Genomic DNA, 12,484 nt, shown 5'->3' on the forward strand with positions numbered 1-12,484 from the left:
AGGGCTCTTTTGATGACTGTATCTGGCTCTCAAGCATTTCTTACCTCAATAAAAATGTATTTTTGCTAACATTTTAAAGTAAACATCACAGAAATGACTGTTAAAAATAATATTCAAAATCAACAACTTTCTTATGCATTTTAATTTGTCCATCTATATTCTGCTGCAATACGGCCAACCATATCTATCTTTCCTGATGATATTTTCCAGGTCAAACACCAAAACTCGATTATTACTGGGTAATGCTGTAGTCTACCTCGGTCATTGAGATGTCAACATGTAAATATAAACTTTTCTCCTTTAGTCAAATAGTCACCTAGCTAAAGCTACAGAACCAAGCCTTCTGACGAAGATGGCCAAAAGAATGAAATACGTCTACGGAGTACGGTGCAAAACTATGCAGCAGCAGAAGTTGTGTTAATGGCAACAAGTATTTGATTTATTATTAGACACTGCGCTGCTCACGAAAGTGTGCTGGCCACACCCCATTGGTGTGGGGTAGTGTGTCTGGTCTACGTAATTAGAGCCCATTATATCTAAAACTATTGGTCTTACATAAAAATGCACACATTTTATTGCATTCAATGTTTAAAAAAATGTATATGGCTCTCACAGATACACATTTTAAAATATCTGGCTTTCATGGCTCTCTTCGCCAAAAAGGTTCCCGACCCCTGGCCTAGAGATTTAACGACAAAGTCATCGAGTTGGCAACACTAATGTTGGTGCATTTCAATTTCTTACCATAGGGGGCAGCCGCAAGCACTGAAGAAGAAGAAGAAGAAGAAGAAAACGACGCGCTCACAATTGAAATGTGCTATTTTTACTTGGAGCTGTATGCTTTGTTCCATTTTTTAAAAAAACTTTTATAATGTCGAACAATATAGAAGCGACTCCACTGAAGCGCTTTGGTCAGGTAGGAAAAAATGTGACGAACCAACTTTGTTTTATAACTCGAATCACAACGACAGTTACAGGAAGTGCACACAAGCCATGTCTGTGTTTGTTTACTTTCTTTGCTAACGTTGTATTCCTTGTACTGTCAGTGTGCTTACACAGCCGAGGAACAGCAGGCTGTGCATAATGCACTGCGACAAAAGCTGGGGCCTGAGTTTATCAGTACCAGGGTGGCTGGAGGAGGACAAAAGGCAAGTTTGTAGATTAAAAAAATAGCGAATATGCACAGTAACACAGGAGGTTTGATTTGACTGATGCTCACAGATTGTATACATAAGATAAGATAACTACATGCTCATTGACTGGCAATGGATATTTGTGCTATTTGATATGACATTATATGATTTAAGGCGGCACGGCGGTCTAGTGGTTAGCTTGCAGACCTCACAGCTAGGAGACCAGGGTTCGATTCCACCCTCGGCCATCTCTGTGTGGAGTTTGCATGTTCTCCCCGTGCATGCGTGGGTTTTCTCCGGGTACTCCGGTTTCCTCCCATATTCCAAAAACATGCTAGGTTAATTGGTGACTCCAAATTGTCCATGAATGTGAGTGTGAATGGTTGTTTGTCTATATGTGCCCTGTGATTGGCTGGCGACCAGTCCAGGGTGTACCGGCCTCTCGCCCAAAGACAGCTGGGATAGGCTCCAGCACCCCCCGCGACCCTCGTGAGGAAAAAGCGGTAGAAAATGAATGAATGAATTATATGATTTAATGCTGCCCTCATTTCATCCAGGTGTGCTACATCGAAGGCCATCGTGTCATCAGCCTGGCCAATGAGATGTTTGGCTTTAACGGATGGTCCCACTCCATCTCACAGCAGAACGTCGGTATGCCTCTCCCAGTCAGTCTGTCGCCATAGTAACTTGTTTCCGTGACAACCACCATCAGGACCAACACAGCTTTGTGTTTGCCTTCCCTTCCAGACTTTGTCGACCTCGTCAACGGGAGGTTTTACGTTGGCGTCAGCGCCTTTGTCAAAGTGCAGCTGAAGGTAAAAAAAAAAAAAGCTTCATCCTTAATTTTGATGTGATTCTCTGACATTAATGTGTGTTGATTTTAACCAGGATGGCTCATTCCATGAAGATGTAGGCTATGGAGTCAGTGAGGGGCTTAAGTCTAAAGCTTTGTCACTGGAGAAAGCTAGAAAGGAAGCCGTCACTGATGGCATGAAGAGAGCGATGAAGTACTGGAAAGATGATATTAATGTTGATTGTGTCATGGTTTGAGTCACTGTTCTTTGTTTTGCTTAGGTGTTTCGGAAACGCTCTTGGAAACTGCATCCTTGACAAAGCATACCTGCAGGCGATCAACAAGATCCCCAAACAGGTTAGATAAAGATGGCTGATCTTGTGTATTCTGGAAATTATTAGAATACATTATGATCTGGACTCTGGTATTGCACACATAGCCGCTTCCCGCTCTAGACCTGGCCCACACCAAGCGCTCTGAAAGCGAGCCGTCACTGGAGAAGGCTCGCTTCTGCAGCCTGGTACAGGAGACCAAGCTGGTATCCACCGCAGGCCCCACTGTCACCCCACTGGAGCCAAGAGTCTTCAACCAGAGAGGGACCTTGGCAGAAACCCCCAATCCTAATGCTGGACCTAGTGGAGAAATAAAAAGCGAGGACCCCAGGTATGAAAACAACCTCTTTGTTTTCCCATTTCTATTTTGCTTCATCTCCCTACCGTCTCCTTAGGGACACGGTGGACGTGGTGGTCTCCGAAGCGCACACGGACCCCAAACAGTTGCGCAAGATCCGACAACAGCAGCTACAGCAGAAGTTCAGGAGAGAGATGGAGGCCAAGAGGCTGCAGCAGGACCCAAATCATTCCACCAAAGCTGAAACCACTGCTGAGGTCCACATTAGGCATGCAACCAGCGGAGGTCAGTTAGCTTCTCACTTTGATATTATTTTTATTTTGTATATCAAGTCCATTCAAGCGGCGGCACGGCAGTCAAGTGGTTATATATTTGAGAACAGTGGAATGTTTTATCAGAGCATTTCTTGTAGAAAATCGAAACCAAAGCAAAGTTTATTCATTTTTCTATTTTTAATTAATTCGTTTTTTTTTGGAAAACCTGATGCGGCCCAGGCTCACCCAGACCCTAGCTCCAGTGGCCCCCAAGTAAATTGAGTTTGAGACCCCTGATCTATATGAAAGGAGCGTTGTGTTGTGTTTCAGGACAGACAGCAAAAAGACACTGGGCAAAGATGCTTTATGTAACAAGAAAGTTGTGATGTTTTTTGCATATTTTCTTTCTATTCTAACTTCTACTCCCCTCCCCATTGGGTGTCATGTGTCGGCCCCCGCCTCAAGCAAAGTTAGCAACCACTGCTTCTCACAAGACTGGAAACATGTCCTTCAACTAGGCAATGTGTGTACACTATGTGATCAAGATAAAAAGATAAAAAGAAGTCGAAGTAGGACATTTGTCCTTCGACTAGGCTGTGTGTGTGTGTGTGTGTGCTCCAGATAATCAAAAACAGGATGTGATATCCAAGTGATATATTGTGACTCTTTTTTTCCCCTGAGAAGAATAGAATTTACGTCTACTCAGTGTTCTCCATGAATGTTTTAATAATATTAACATGTTATCAACTTCAATATGAATTTATCAGATCTATTTTCACTGCATTTCACAAAATTGAAGAATGTTTACTTTTTTAAAAAAAAAGGTCATGACAAAACATTTCCATATTTATCGTTTGTGTGTGATGCTGCAGGCATCCATGCACTAACCTGGGTGCAAAATATCAAACGTTTGTTTGAGCTTTCGAGTTGTGTGCACTCATATATTAGCACTAGAATACGTTTCTGCCTCAATGTTGGTGTAAGCTATTTTTTTAATGACACCCTTATTTTGTTAAGATTAAGATTAAGATATGCCTTTATTCGTCCCTCAGTGGGTAAATTTGTATTGCACAGCAGCAAGAGTACAGAGTCAGTTAAGCAGTACAAAATACACAATGTAGAAAAATAAACAACCCAAGTTTTAACAAAAACAGTTTTTCCCAGAGTTATATACAATACAGTATGTAGATAATATGAAATGAGATGAGATATATGACCAGTCTATACACTGAGATCTTGCTAGCTAGTTAATATGAGGCATTATGGAAATACTTCACATAGAACTTAGTATATTGCATTTAGAGCCCTTAATATTGCACATGGAGGTTGATCAGATATTGCACAGTGAATGGAGCCTGGAGTAACTATACTGACTATAAAAGCAAGTATTACACAGATGTACATAGTGGTACCATCGAGGACCCGCTTTGCATGATGTCAATGTGTTGCAACTGTTGAGCCGACCACTTTTTAAAAAATGAATCCTCTGAATGAATCTTCTCTATGGGACAGGAGTGCACGACACGTTTTATGTATGTGCTGCAAAAATGCTAGTTTTCTATATGAAAGGAGCACTGCTGTTTGAGGATCAAACACTAGTCAGATCTCTCCAGAATATCTTGTCATGTTTCATGTGTCCATTCTTAGGTGAGGATACGATGACTGAATTCCGTGTTGACTCAGCAGCAGGACGCAGAGAGCAGCTTGTAGCAGGTAGTCCACCATCATGCTGTACTTCATCACACACACCACGCCTCATGTCCACCTCCTCGTGTTGGGTCTCCAGATGATCCAGATTTCTGGAACTTCACCCTGGATGGAATCGAGGAGCTGGACGTCCCCACAGGTAGTGGAGTGCCGCCCGCCAGGGGTCTCAGGCCCAGTACGCCTAGCAGCCACAAGATGCGGACGCGGAGCAGGACGCCGCAAATGAACCCTGATAGACGTCCAGAGGTGTCGTACAGCATGGGACAAAGCGAGGTTCAGTACAGGAATCAACACCATTCCAACCACCATCAATCAAGACCAGGTCAGAGGTCATGAGGTATTGATTAATGTATTGGGTCATTGTAAATTGATTTGATTTATTCATCTTACAGGTCAAGCAGTAAGTCCTTACCGACCAGGACAATCCATGAAGAAACGCAGACTGGATACTTAACTTGATTTTTATGCTGGTCATTTAATTTCTGTTATAAAGTTTTCTTAATAAAAAAAATACTTGTTTTATTAGACAAAAGGTCAATAACTTCTGGACACTATAATTTCAACAGAACACTATTGGTCTAGCAATTTAATATTTGTTTTTACATTATAATAAAAAAAAAAACACCATTCGGGCATATAGGCAGTTTAATTGATATTTTTTTTATTTGTTTTTACATTTTGTACAATGTGAAAAACATACACAAAAACCAGACATTGAATCACAGAAAGTCAATAAGTAAGATGGTAAAGAGCCAAGTAGAATTGTCAGTAGCCTCACGTGTTTTTGTTTATAGAGAGGTCGTTCACTGATTTTTTTTTTTTAAGCTTGTGCTGTACAGTGGCCATCAAGATTTGAACACCAGTGAAGCTGGCATGCAGAAAATATATGCTGCTGCTATTTCAACTTGTGCGCATGACATTGGCAGAAATGAAAAAAAAAAAAAACGTGGTGATGACCCTGAAAGGCAAACAATTCTAATAGTATTCCCATATCAAAAAACACTGAAGTCAGTAACCCTCATCAGCATGCAAATGACTCCATCAACCCTCCATCCTTATAAAACTTTGCATATTCTGCATTGCAGGAACGTATTTTTTTCTCTAGAGAAGTTTTAACTGGTCATTCAAACTACGCCTCTGAAATGGGTTAATGATAATACCACAAAAAAAAAGCCAGCCAAAAAGTGAGCCAAATAGAAGGGTGGTTGCACAACCAGAACAACGTGCTGCAGCCTTCTGACATTTACAAATTGTTCATTCACATTGTGCACTGGGATGGGGGTGAGGATGGGTTCTCTGCACTGTTTGGGAGGAGATGTGGGTCATGGGACTTGTCATTAGTGAGGATGCAAGGCACTAAAAGTGTTCCTCATGTTTTACAGGTTAAGAGTGCATGTGCCACAAGCGTTCTCTAGTCCAAAAGCAGGTAGCTCACATTAAACTATGTACAATAAAAGTAGAAAAAAAGACAAGCTGGGTGGGTTGGGTTGGTTAAGGGTATGGAAAGAAGGTTGGGCAGGGCAGTCATAGATAGAGCTTCATTTACAGCAGGATTACTCCTGTGTTGGAGAGTATATAATAGAGAGAACAACCACCCTGCAATTGCACTTTTTATATTCCTTTAACTACATGTTGTTTAACAACCTTTTAATAATAATTACAGTGAGACAACATCAAAATCTGATGGCTGAATACAGGTCCATAAAGAACATTTTGTTTATTAAATAGACGCATACAAAAAAAAAGACCACAGAACAAAGTAAGGAAACCTACTAATGTGACGGCAATGAGAGGAAAACGTGTAAGCCAGGGGTGTCCAAATTTGGGTCCAATTCAGGGGGGGCACATACAGAAAACTTGAAGGGCACTTTAATGTTCTTGTTTCTTGAACAGGATAAAACCAATTCAATGTAGAAACATTTGGAAAATCTGCCTAGATGCAAGCAATTATTTTCTATACATGGGGATGTCATGTTTGGAATAGTACACGCAGAAAACGCACACAACCACTGAGCCAACTCCACATAGAAATGTTTCCATCAGGGATTCAAACCTGCAAGCCTCACGTGCTAACCGTGCGGCCTGCCATTGCATTAATGTGATAAATTGTGGCGTTTATTTTTTCTTAATAATAGCCCCCCTGCTGTATTGTGGACACCCCTGATGCAAGCTAACCATCTTGTAGGCGGGGTCTAGTGTGTGACAACACAATACCTACTAATAACCAGAACTACTTTCACTTCAGTTGATCCTACAATGGGGCTTCATGTGGAACTAACATGGGATCATTTGCAAGTTTCCATTCAAGTGTAACCCAACAAATAGAATAAAAATGCCCACCCCCATCCCCACCAAGCCAGACTGATCTACAGCAGCATCACCTCCTCCGCCTCTTTGTGGTGCTCAACACCAGGATGCTTTTTAAAAATGTCTGAACATCAGAAGTAGTGGGAGTTGAATATTCAATGGGTGTTTAAAAAAAAAAAAAAACCCAAAACAGACGTGTCACATGGACATAAATAATATGCCAAATATCTATGCACAACGTGTAAATGTCTTTAGAGAATAAGGCCACAGATCCAAAAAAAGGGGCAGTTGCTTCTATCTGAATTATTGCATTGACTTAACCAGGTAGCCACTGGGGTGTTTTCTTTTAATATTGCAACCTATCACACTCTGCTAAACTTACCAAGTCTTCCTTCTCCTCTTAAACCTTCACTTTCACTTTCCTCTCTCTGACAACATAACCTATCCCACAAGCAGGTCAGTATTTACTGTGTGTTTCTATTGTGGTGACTGAACCAGTGATCAACAGTACTGTCCCAGTTTGGCTTGGAATGACAACATACGCCCTTGCCCTCCACGACAATATAAAGACATCTTTGGCTGCTGGTGGTTGTCGGTTCCATGACCCCATGCAACCAACCAGCTCCTCATCACAGCTCCATTTCACAGCTAATGGTGGGCTAAGTGTGATGCGTATATGCTGCGGATGTGTATTGCACGCTCCCACTGACGGCCCCCGGCAGACTTCAAATCAGCCTGAGAGGACCTGAAGCACACAGGACAACACGTAGAAGTAGTTGTAATAATAATTTTAAAAAAAAGCACAGATCTTGTGTGTGTGTGTGCTTTATGCCCCCCGTGTGTCTGGACTACGTGGGCCTCAAGTTTGATCCTCCCGGGCTGACTGACTTCTGGGTGGGCTGCGTGGTGCCCATGTGGTACCCTTGATGCAGGGACACTGGGGCGGTCATGGGTGGCTGGTACTGCGCGAGTGGCTGCGCAGGGTTGCGCATGCTGACCTGGCAGTTGCCTGTGGGTCCTGCCCACTGAGGAGCGCTGTATGGGGCCGAGGCGTAGCCGAACCCCTGAGGTACCGGGCCCAGAGAACCTTTGCGGGGGCCCAGAGGGACGGAGGAGGGGTTGTTGGCAGGGGTAGGGAGGTGCACTGTGGTGGTTGTGGTGGTGCTAGAAGGTGTGGGAAGTGTCGGACAGAGGTAACCTGGAGCGGAGAATTTGCGGCCCATGTTGGCAGGGGGGATCACCTGTAATGAGAAACAGGACAGACATGATGACTGCTGTATAATGAGGATCATTAGTGATAGAAATACACAAATCTAATGAGATACGATACAAGAGCTATATATTATATGAGTCACTTAAATATTATCAACTTTAAAAAAAATGTTTTTTGAAGTATGTATGTTTTGAATGAATGCTAATGATATGGTAATTGCATGCACAGTGGAACCTCTCCATTCCAAATTTGAATTTCAAAAGTAAGAACAGTCGTCCCACATTCCCTCGTAAGAGATCTTTGGAAACCTTGAGGATGTCCTAACATTTTAGCTCAGGCTTGAGCAAAAATGTATGTTTTACTTCCTAAGTGGCATTCTGACAGTGTTGCCCTGAGAGCTTCCAATGTACACAAATATTTTCATAGAGTTCCAAAGACAAGTAACAGTGCTTACATCATGTCCCAGTGCAGCTTGTGCCCCGGTTTTGGGACCCTTCTTGCACTGTGATAGGCTGATGGCGTCTTTGGCCCAGTTGTCCACCAGCTGGTGCAGGTCGTCAGTGAAGGTGCCCTTTGACTTCTGTGTTTGAGAGGCGGCGGGAGCGAGTCCGCTGGCTTGAGTCAGGGAAACAGAGTGGTTCTGGTAGGGTCCGGAACCATTTGTGGACGTGGTGCCCTTTGCTCCTTGGAATACAAAAAGACAGATTACATTTTTGTGATGCTCAGAGAGTGACTGCTGGTTTACACATTGATCATACCTGTAGAACAACTGCTGCTGAGACTGGGCAAGGATGGAGAGGCTCTGAGCTGTTGTAAAGATGATCCCACTCCCGCTTGGAGAGCCTCAGCTGTCAGAGGTGTACTTTGTTTTAGAGGGGGCTCAGAACCAGGAGAACTGTGAGCTTCAGAGGGACATCCTGAACATATGAGAACACCATATATTTGTGACTGACTGAAAACTTACATCCGCAATGATGTGAAGTTCATATGAAAGTCTATGTGTTAGTGGGGAAAAAAAACTTTCCAGGAGTGTGTTCTTACCAGCGTATATGGGGCTGGGCTGTCCACTACTGCGTGGGGACTTGTGGCTTTTGCTCTTAAGCCTGCGTCGACCTCCAGCCATAGCCACAGCAGGAGAAAGGATAGAAGGAGGAGCTTTTTTCCCCATCCGGGTGAAGAGTGCCTCTATTTCCTCCTTTTGTCGGGACTGCAGGGCCTGAACTTCCAGCATATGCCTGGGTGGGGGTAGGGTTTAACATCATAGTTGCGTGACATTGAGCGGCACATACGAATACCAACAATTTGGAAAGGCGCAGATCTTGTACCTTTCTCTGAGACGACCCACTTCTTTCTGCAAAGCTTCATCCTCTGTTCCCGAGTCATCATCGTCATTGTCGCTGCTGTAGTGGGTGTGTACGTTGTGAGGGTCAGTGGTCAATGGCCCGTTTTGGACACCAGAATCGTGTGAGGGGCTGGACCCTGCAGTTGACGTAACTGAGAAAAATGTAAATATTACTCGATGAGGTTGACAAATTAACTTATTCATATGACTCATTAAAATAGGCAAGTCCATGTTCTATTCACTTTGTGGGTGTCGCATAGGAGACAATATGCACCGATTTTCATCATTTAACATTTTTTTAATTAATGATTGTATTACTCATGTATAGCTTTACTTCATCTGTTTGGCAGCTGTCAACAATGTTAGAATGCACTAATAACTTAGCACTAGTTCGCTAGGTTTTTGCACAAAGACAGACTGGACTGATTATTGAAATTATTATTGAAAAGTCTGTCACTATAAAGACAGTTCTAACTTACTAACAGTGTGTACCACCTGCATCCTTTTTATATACACATTCATATTCTACACAAAAATGAAATAAATCATAACACCAGTTGCAGTGAACTTATTACTACACACCTGTGACTGAAAAGCGTCCCACTTTTGAAGCTGTCGTTTCTTTTGGCATGGCATTGGTGCTGGTGGAAACCTGGAAGCGCCCTATCGCTACGGTGGGCGTCTGATCGGCAGAACCAGCCGAGAGAGACGAGGATACGTTGATGGTATCTGTTTCACATACTTCTGTGGGCAAAGTGGTTGAGCGGTGGATGGTGTTTTCGGGGCTTGATGGAGAGGAGGATGAAGTGGAGGAGGGCGTGATGGAGGAAGAGGACACAATGTTGGAAGGATCTGGAACATTGCTGGATGCCGCGTCGGTAGCAACAGACACCTGTGGCGGAGAGACAGTGGAATTCTAATGAGCCTTTTATGGGGTTTAATCATTTCATCCTGAATTAACCGCATTAGAGTCGTAACACCAAACCTACTTGGAAACGGCCAAGAGTGAAACCTGCTGCTGGAGGCTGGACATTGTTGCTACCCTGAACAGTCTCTGGGCTCAGGGCTCTCCTCAACTGCGCATTCAAACTGCCTAGAGGTTGCTGAGACTGTCGAGTCAAACATGGACAACATGAGCCATTTTAACCTATATCCTCATCAGATGTAAAAGGAAGAGGAGGTATGTTGATAGATCTTACTGCAAGGTGGATAAAATGAACCATTTGAAATCATAACTTTTATGTAATGTAAAAGGGAAAAGAAGGATATTGTATTACAGTGGATAGAAAGATCTCACCTGATTTGGTCCTGGGAATGGGGGTAATGTGTCAGAGGGCACAGTAGCAGCTTGGTCAAAACCAGTAGGTAAGGTCTAATATATACAGGAAAAATCTATTAATATAGTGTTTCATTGACATTGATCTCTTAAATAGTAACATCATTGTGTTACTTTTTATGACTTTTTTCACCAACCTGAGCCCTTGGCTTCGATGGAGGGGTCTGAGCGTGTCCTGCAGGGGTTAAGCCCTGTCCTGGCGTGGTTGTAGACAGTGGAGTGACACCCTGTGTCGCAGACGTGAGGGGAAGGTTCGAGGGAGGTACTAGAGCAAGCCCGGGTGGAGGGGAGGAAGTCCCAGTGGGAGGTGAAGAGGTCCCAGTGTTCTGGCTGGGATCCACTGATGCAGTTGAGGAAGCTGCGCTCTGATCTTTAAAGAGGGATCGAAGCTTCTTGTCAAGGGCTTGGATATCATCTCTGCCTGCAGCTTTGGTCTGAACCTCTGCTCCTTCTGCCTCGACTGGCTGGGGTTGGTTCTGACTGGTCACAGGCTGACTCTGGGGTGTGGTGTGCTGAGATGCATGGGTGGATGAAGTCATAGATTGGGAAGATGCAGCAGCGTTGCTGAAAGGTTGTGGCTCGGAAACAGGAATGGGGCCTGGAGTCCCGCTCAGCTGTGGTGCGGGGGCTATGGGGATGGAGGTGGAGGAAGTGGAAGCTGGGACACCAGCAGTTGACGCGATCTGTGAGGAGTTGGTTTCATGGGAAGAATGTCGGGGTGGAACAGGATCACTGCTGACAGGAGCTTGAGTTTGGGGTTGAGATGTTGCAGTTGGTGGAGGAGAAACCCTCCCATTTGTGGGAGGTGGCTGAGGTGCAGTAGATACATGTGAGACAGCTAGGAAATTAGAGGTAGTGGTGGTAGACACAGTTTCGGGAGCACTCGTCACGTTTGGGACATGTCCAGCCTCAGTGGACGCGAGTGTGGCTGAGTCCTGATCGGCGCTCGTTGGATCACCTCTCTCTGTGTGATCTGCCCTAATTTTGCTAAAAGCTTGCTGCAGAATCCCAGATGGAGCAGAGAGAGAAAGACCTGATGTCACTGAGGCTCCTGAAATGAGAATGACTTTGTTAAAATGTGAGATAGCGATTTGGATGAGCAATGACATCGAAATCTGGCAACAGTGGCAAGGATGATAATAACAGGAAATTGACTGTCATACATTGAAAAAACTAAAATGTTGTTTCACCTGAGGCAGGCTCATCACCAATCGAGGTATTAGCAGAGGGTGCACCAAAAAACTGCTCCCTCAAACGAAACTCCGGCACTGGACTGACAATGAACCTGCGTCCTGCTGAATGTACCACCTGGGCTGTAGTACTGGGCGAGATCCCTGTGGCAATGTAAACAGGTTAGTAAGTAAGAATTAAAGGAATAGTTTGGATTTTTTGACATGAAGTTGTATGACACCCCCTATAAGTAGTTAAGTCCGTTAACAGCGACTCACTCCTCACTTTGTGTTCTTAGCAGAGTTCAGTGCTGAGGAAAGTAGTCCCAGCGAGTTGCTGAGAACAGTTAAGAGTTTGGCTTCTCAAAACAATATGCATTCAAAAGCATAATTGATTTGCATCACAAAAATGCTTACTAGGAAAAAAAAGTTTTGTAATTATCTGGCCTGTGACAACAAGTGTCACCCTATAAATTCCATAGTTTTCCTGTCAGACATTGCTATTAGACAACTTTGGCTGTTTGCCATTGGCTAAATGTGGGAACCATAGTAATCCTCCTTTTTGAGAGGAGGATTGCGTTCCTACAGGCCCAGAACAGA

General features: G+C 43.8%; 2 protein-coding genes across 7 annotated transcripts in view; one reads left to right on the plus strand and one right to left on the minus strand.

Annotated features, from left to right (window-relative positions):
- The first annotated feature begins 774 nt into the window (after window positions 1-774).
- Window positions 775-5,049, plus strand: rad52 (RAD52 homolog, DNA repair protein). The gene is made up of 11 exons (XM_058076144.2): window positions 775-916; window positions 1,047-1,148; window positions 1,691-1,784; window positions 1,881-1,948; window positions 2,022-2,140; window positions 2,208-2,283; window positions 2,366-2,589; window positions 2,654-2,841; window positions 4,458-4,523; window positions 4,597-4,839; window positions 4,910-5,049. Exons 1-11 carry the CDS (start codon window positions 872-874, stop codon window positions 4,969-4,971), a joined length of 1,287 nt encoding a protein of 428 aa, XP_057932127.2. The 5' UTR covers window positions 775-871; the 3' UTR covers window positions 4,972-5,049.
- A 107-nt stretch (window positions 5,050-5,156) lies between these two features.
- Window positions 5,157-12,484, minus strand: part of LOC131131043 (serine/threonine-protein kinase WNK1-like) — a 32,424-nt gene continuing 25,096 nt past the window's right edge. For all 6 annotated transcript variants that reach the window (XM_058075336.2, XM_058075342.2, XM_058075340.2 and 3 more), the window contains 10 exons: window positions 11,906-12,049; window positions 10,853-11,766; window positions 10,677-10,751; window positions 10,369-10,488; window positions 9,962-10,271; window positions 9,363-9,531; window positions 9,079-9,272; window positions 8,796-8,954; window positions 8,492-8,721; window positions 5,157-8,065 (listed from right to left, as the gene is read on the minus strand). In XM_058075336.2, coding sequence (XP_057931319.2) covers window positions 7,673-8,065; window positions 8,492-8,721; window positions 8,796-8,954; window positions 9,079-9,272; window positions 9,363-9,531; window positions 9,962-10,271; window positions 10,369-10,488; window positions 10,677-10,751; window positions 10,853-11,766; window positions 11,906-12,049 — 2,708 coding nt within the window. In that variant the 3' untranslated portion in view covers window positions 5,157-7,672. The remainder of the gene's footprint in view (window positions 8,066-8,491; window positions 8,722-8,795; window positions 8,955-9,078; window positions 9,273-9,362; window positions 9,532-9,961; window positions 10,272-10,368; window positions 10,489-10,676; window positions 10,752-10,852; window positions 11,767-11,905; window positions 12,050-12,484) is intronic.

The sequence above is a fragment of the Doryrhamphus excisus genome, linkage group LG1, assembly GCF_037039965.1.
Source record: "Doryrhamphus excisus strain RoL-2023G ecotype Guam linkage group LG1, RoL_Dexc_Guam_v1.1, whole genome shotgun sequence".
In the NCBI taxonomy this organism is placed as follows: domain Eukaryota; kingdom Metazoa; phylum Chordata; class Actinopteri; order Syngnathiformes; family Syngnathidae; genus Doryrhamphus; species Doryrhamphus excisus.

Coding starts and splice junctions, on each gene's coding strand:
- rad52 (XM_058076144.2), top strand. CDS start 872: ATGTCGAACAATATAGAAGCGACTCCACTGAAGCGCTTTGGTCAG. Junction 917..1,046: donor CACTGAAGCGCTTTGGTCAG/GTAGGAAAAAAT, acceptor TTGTACTGTCAG/TGTGCTTACACAGCCGAGGA. Junction 4,524..4,596: donor CAGAGAGCAGCTTGTAGCAG/GTAGTCCACCAT, acceptor TTGGGTCTCCAG/ATGATCCAGATTTCTGGAAC.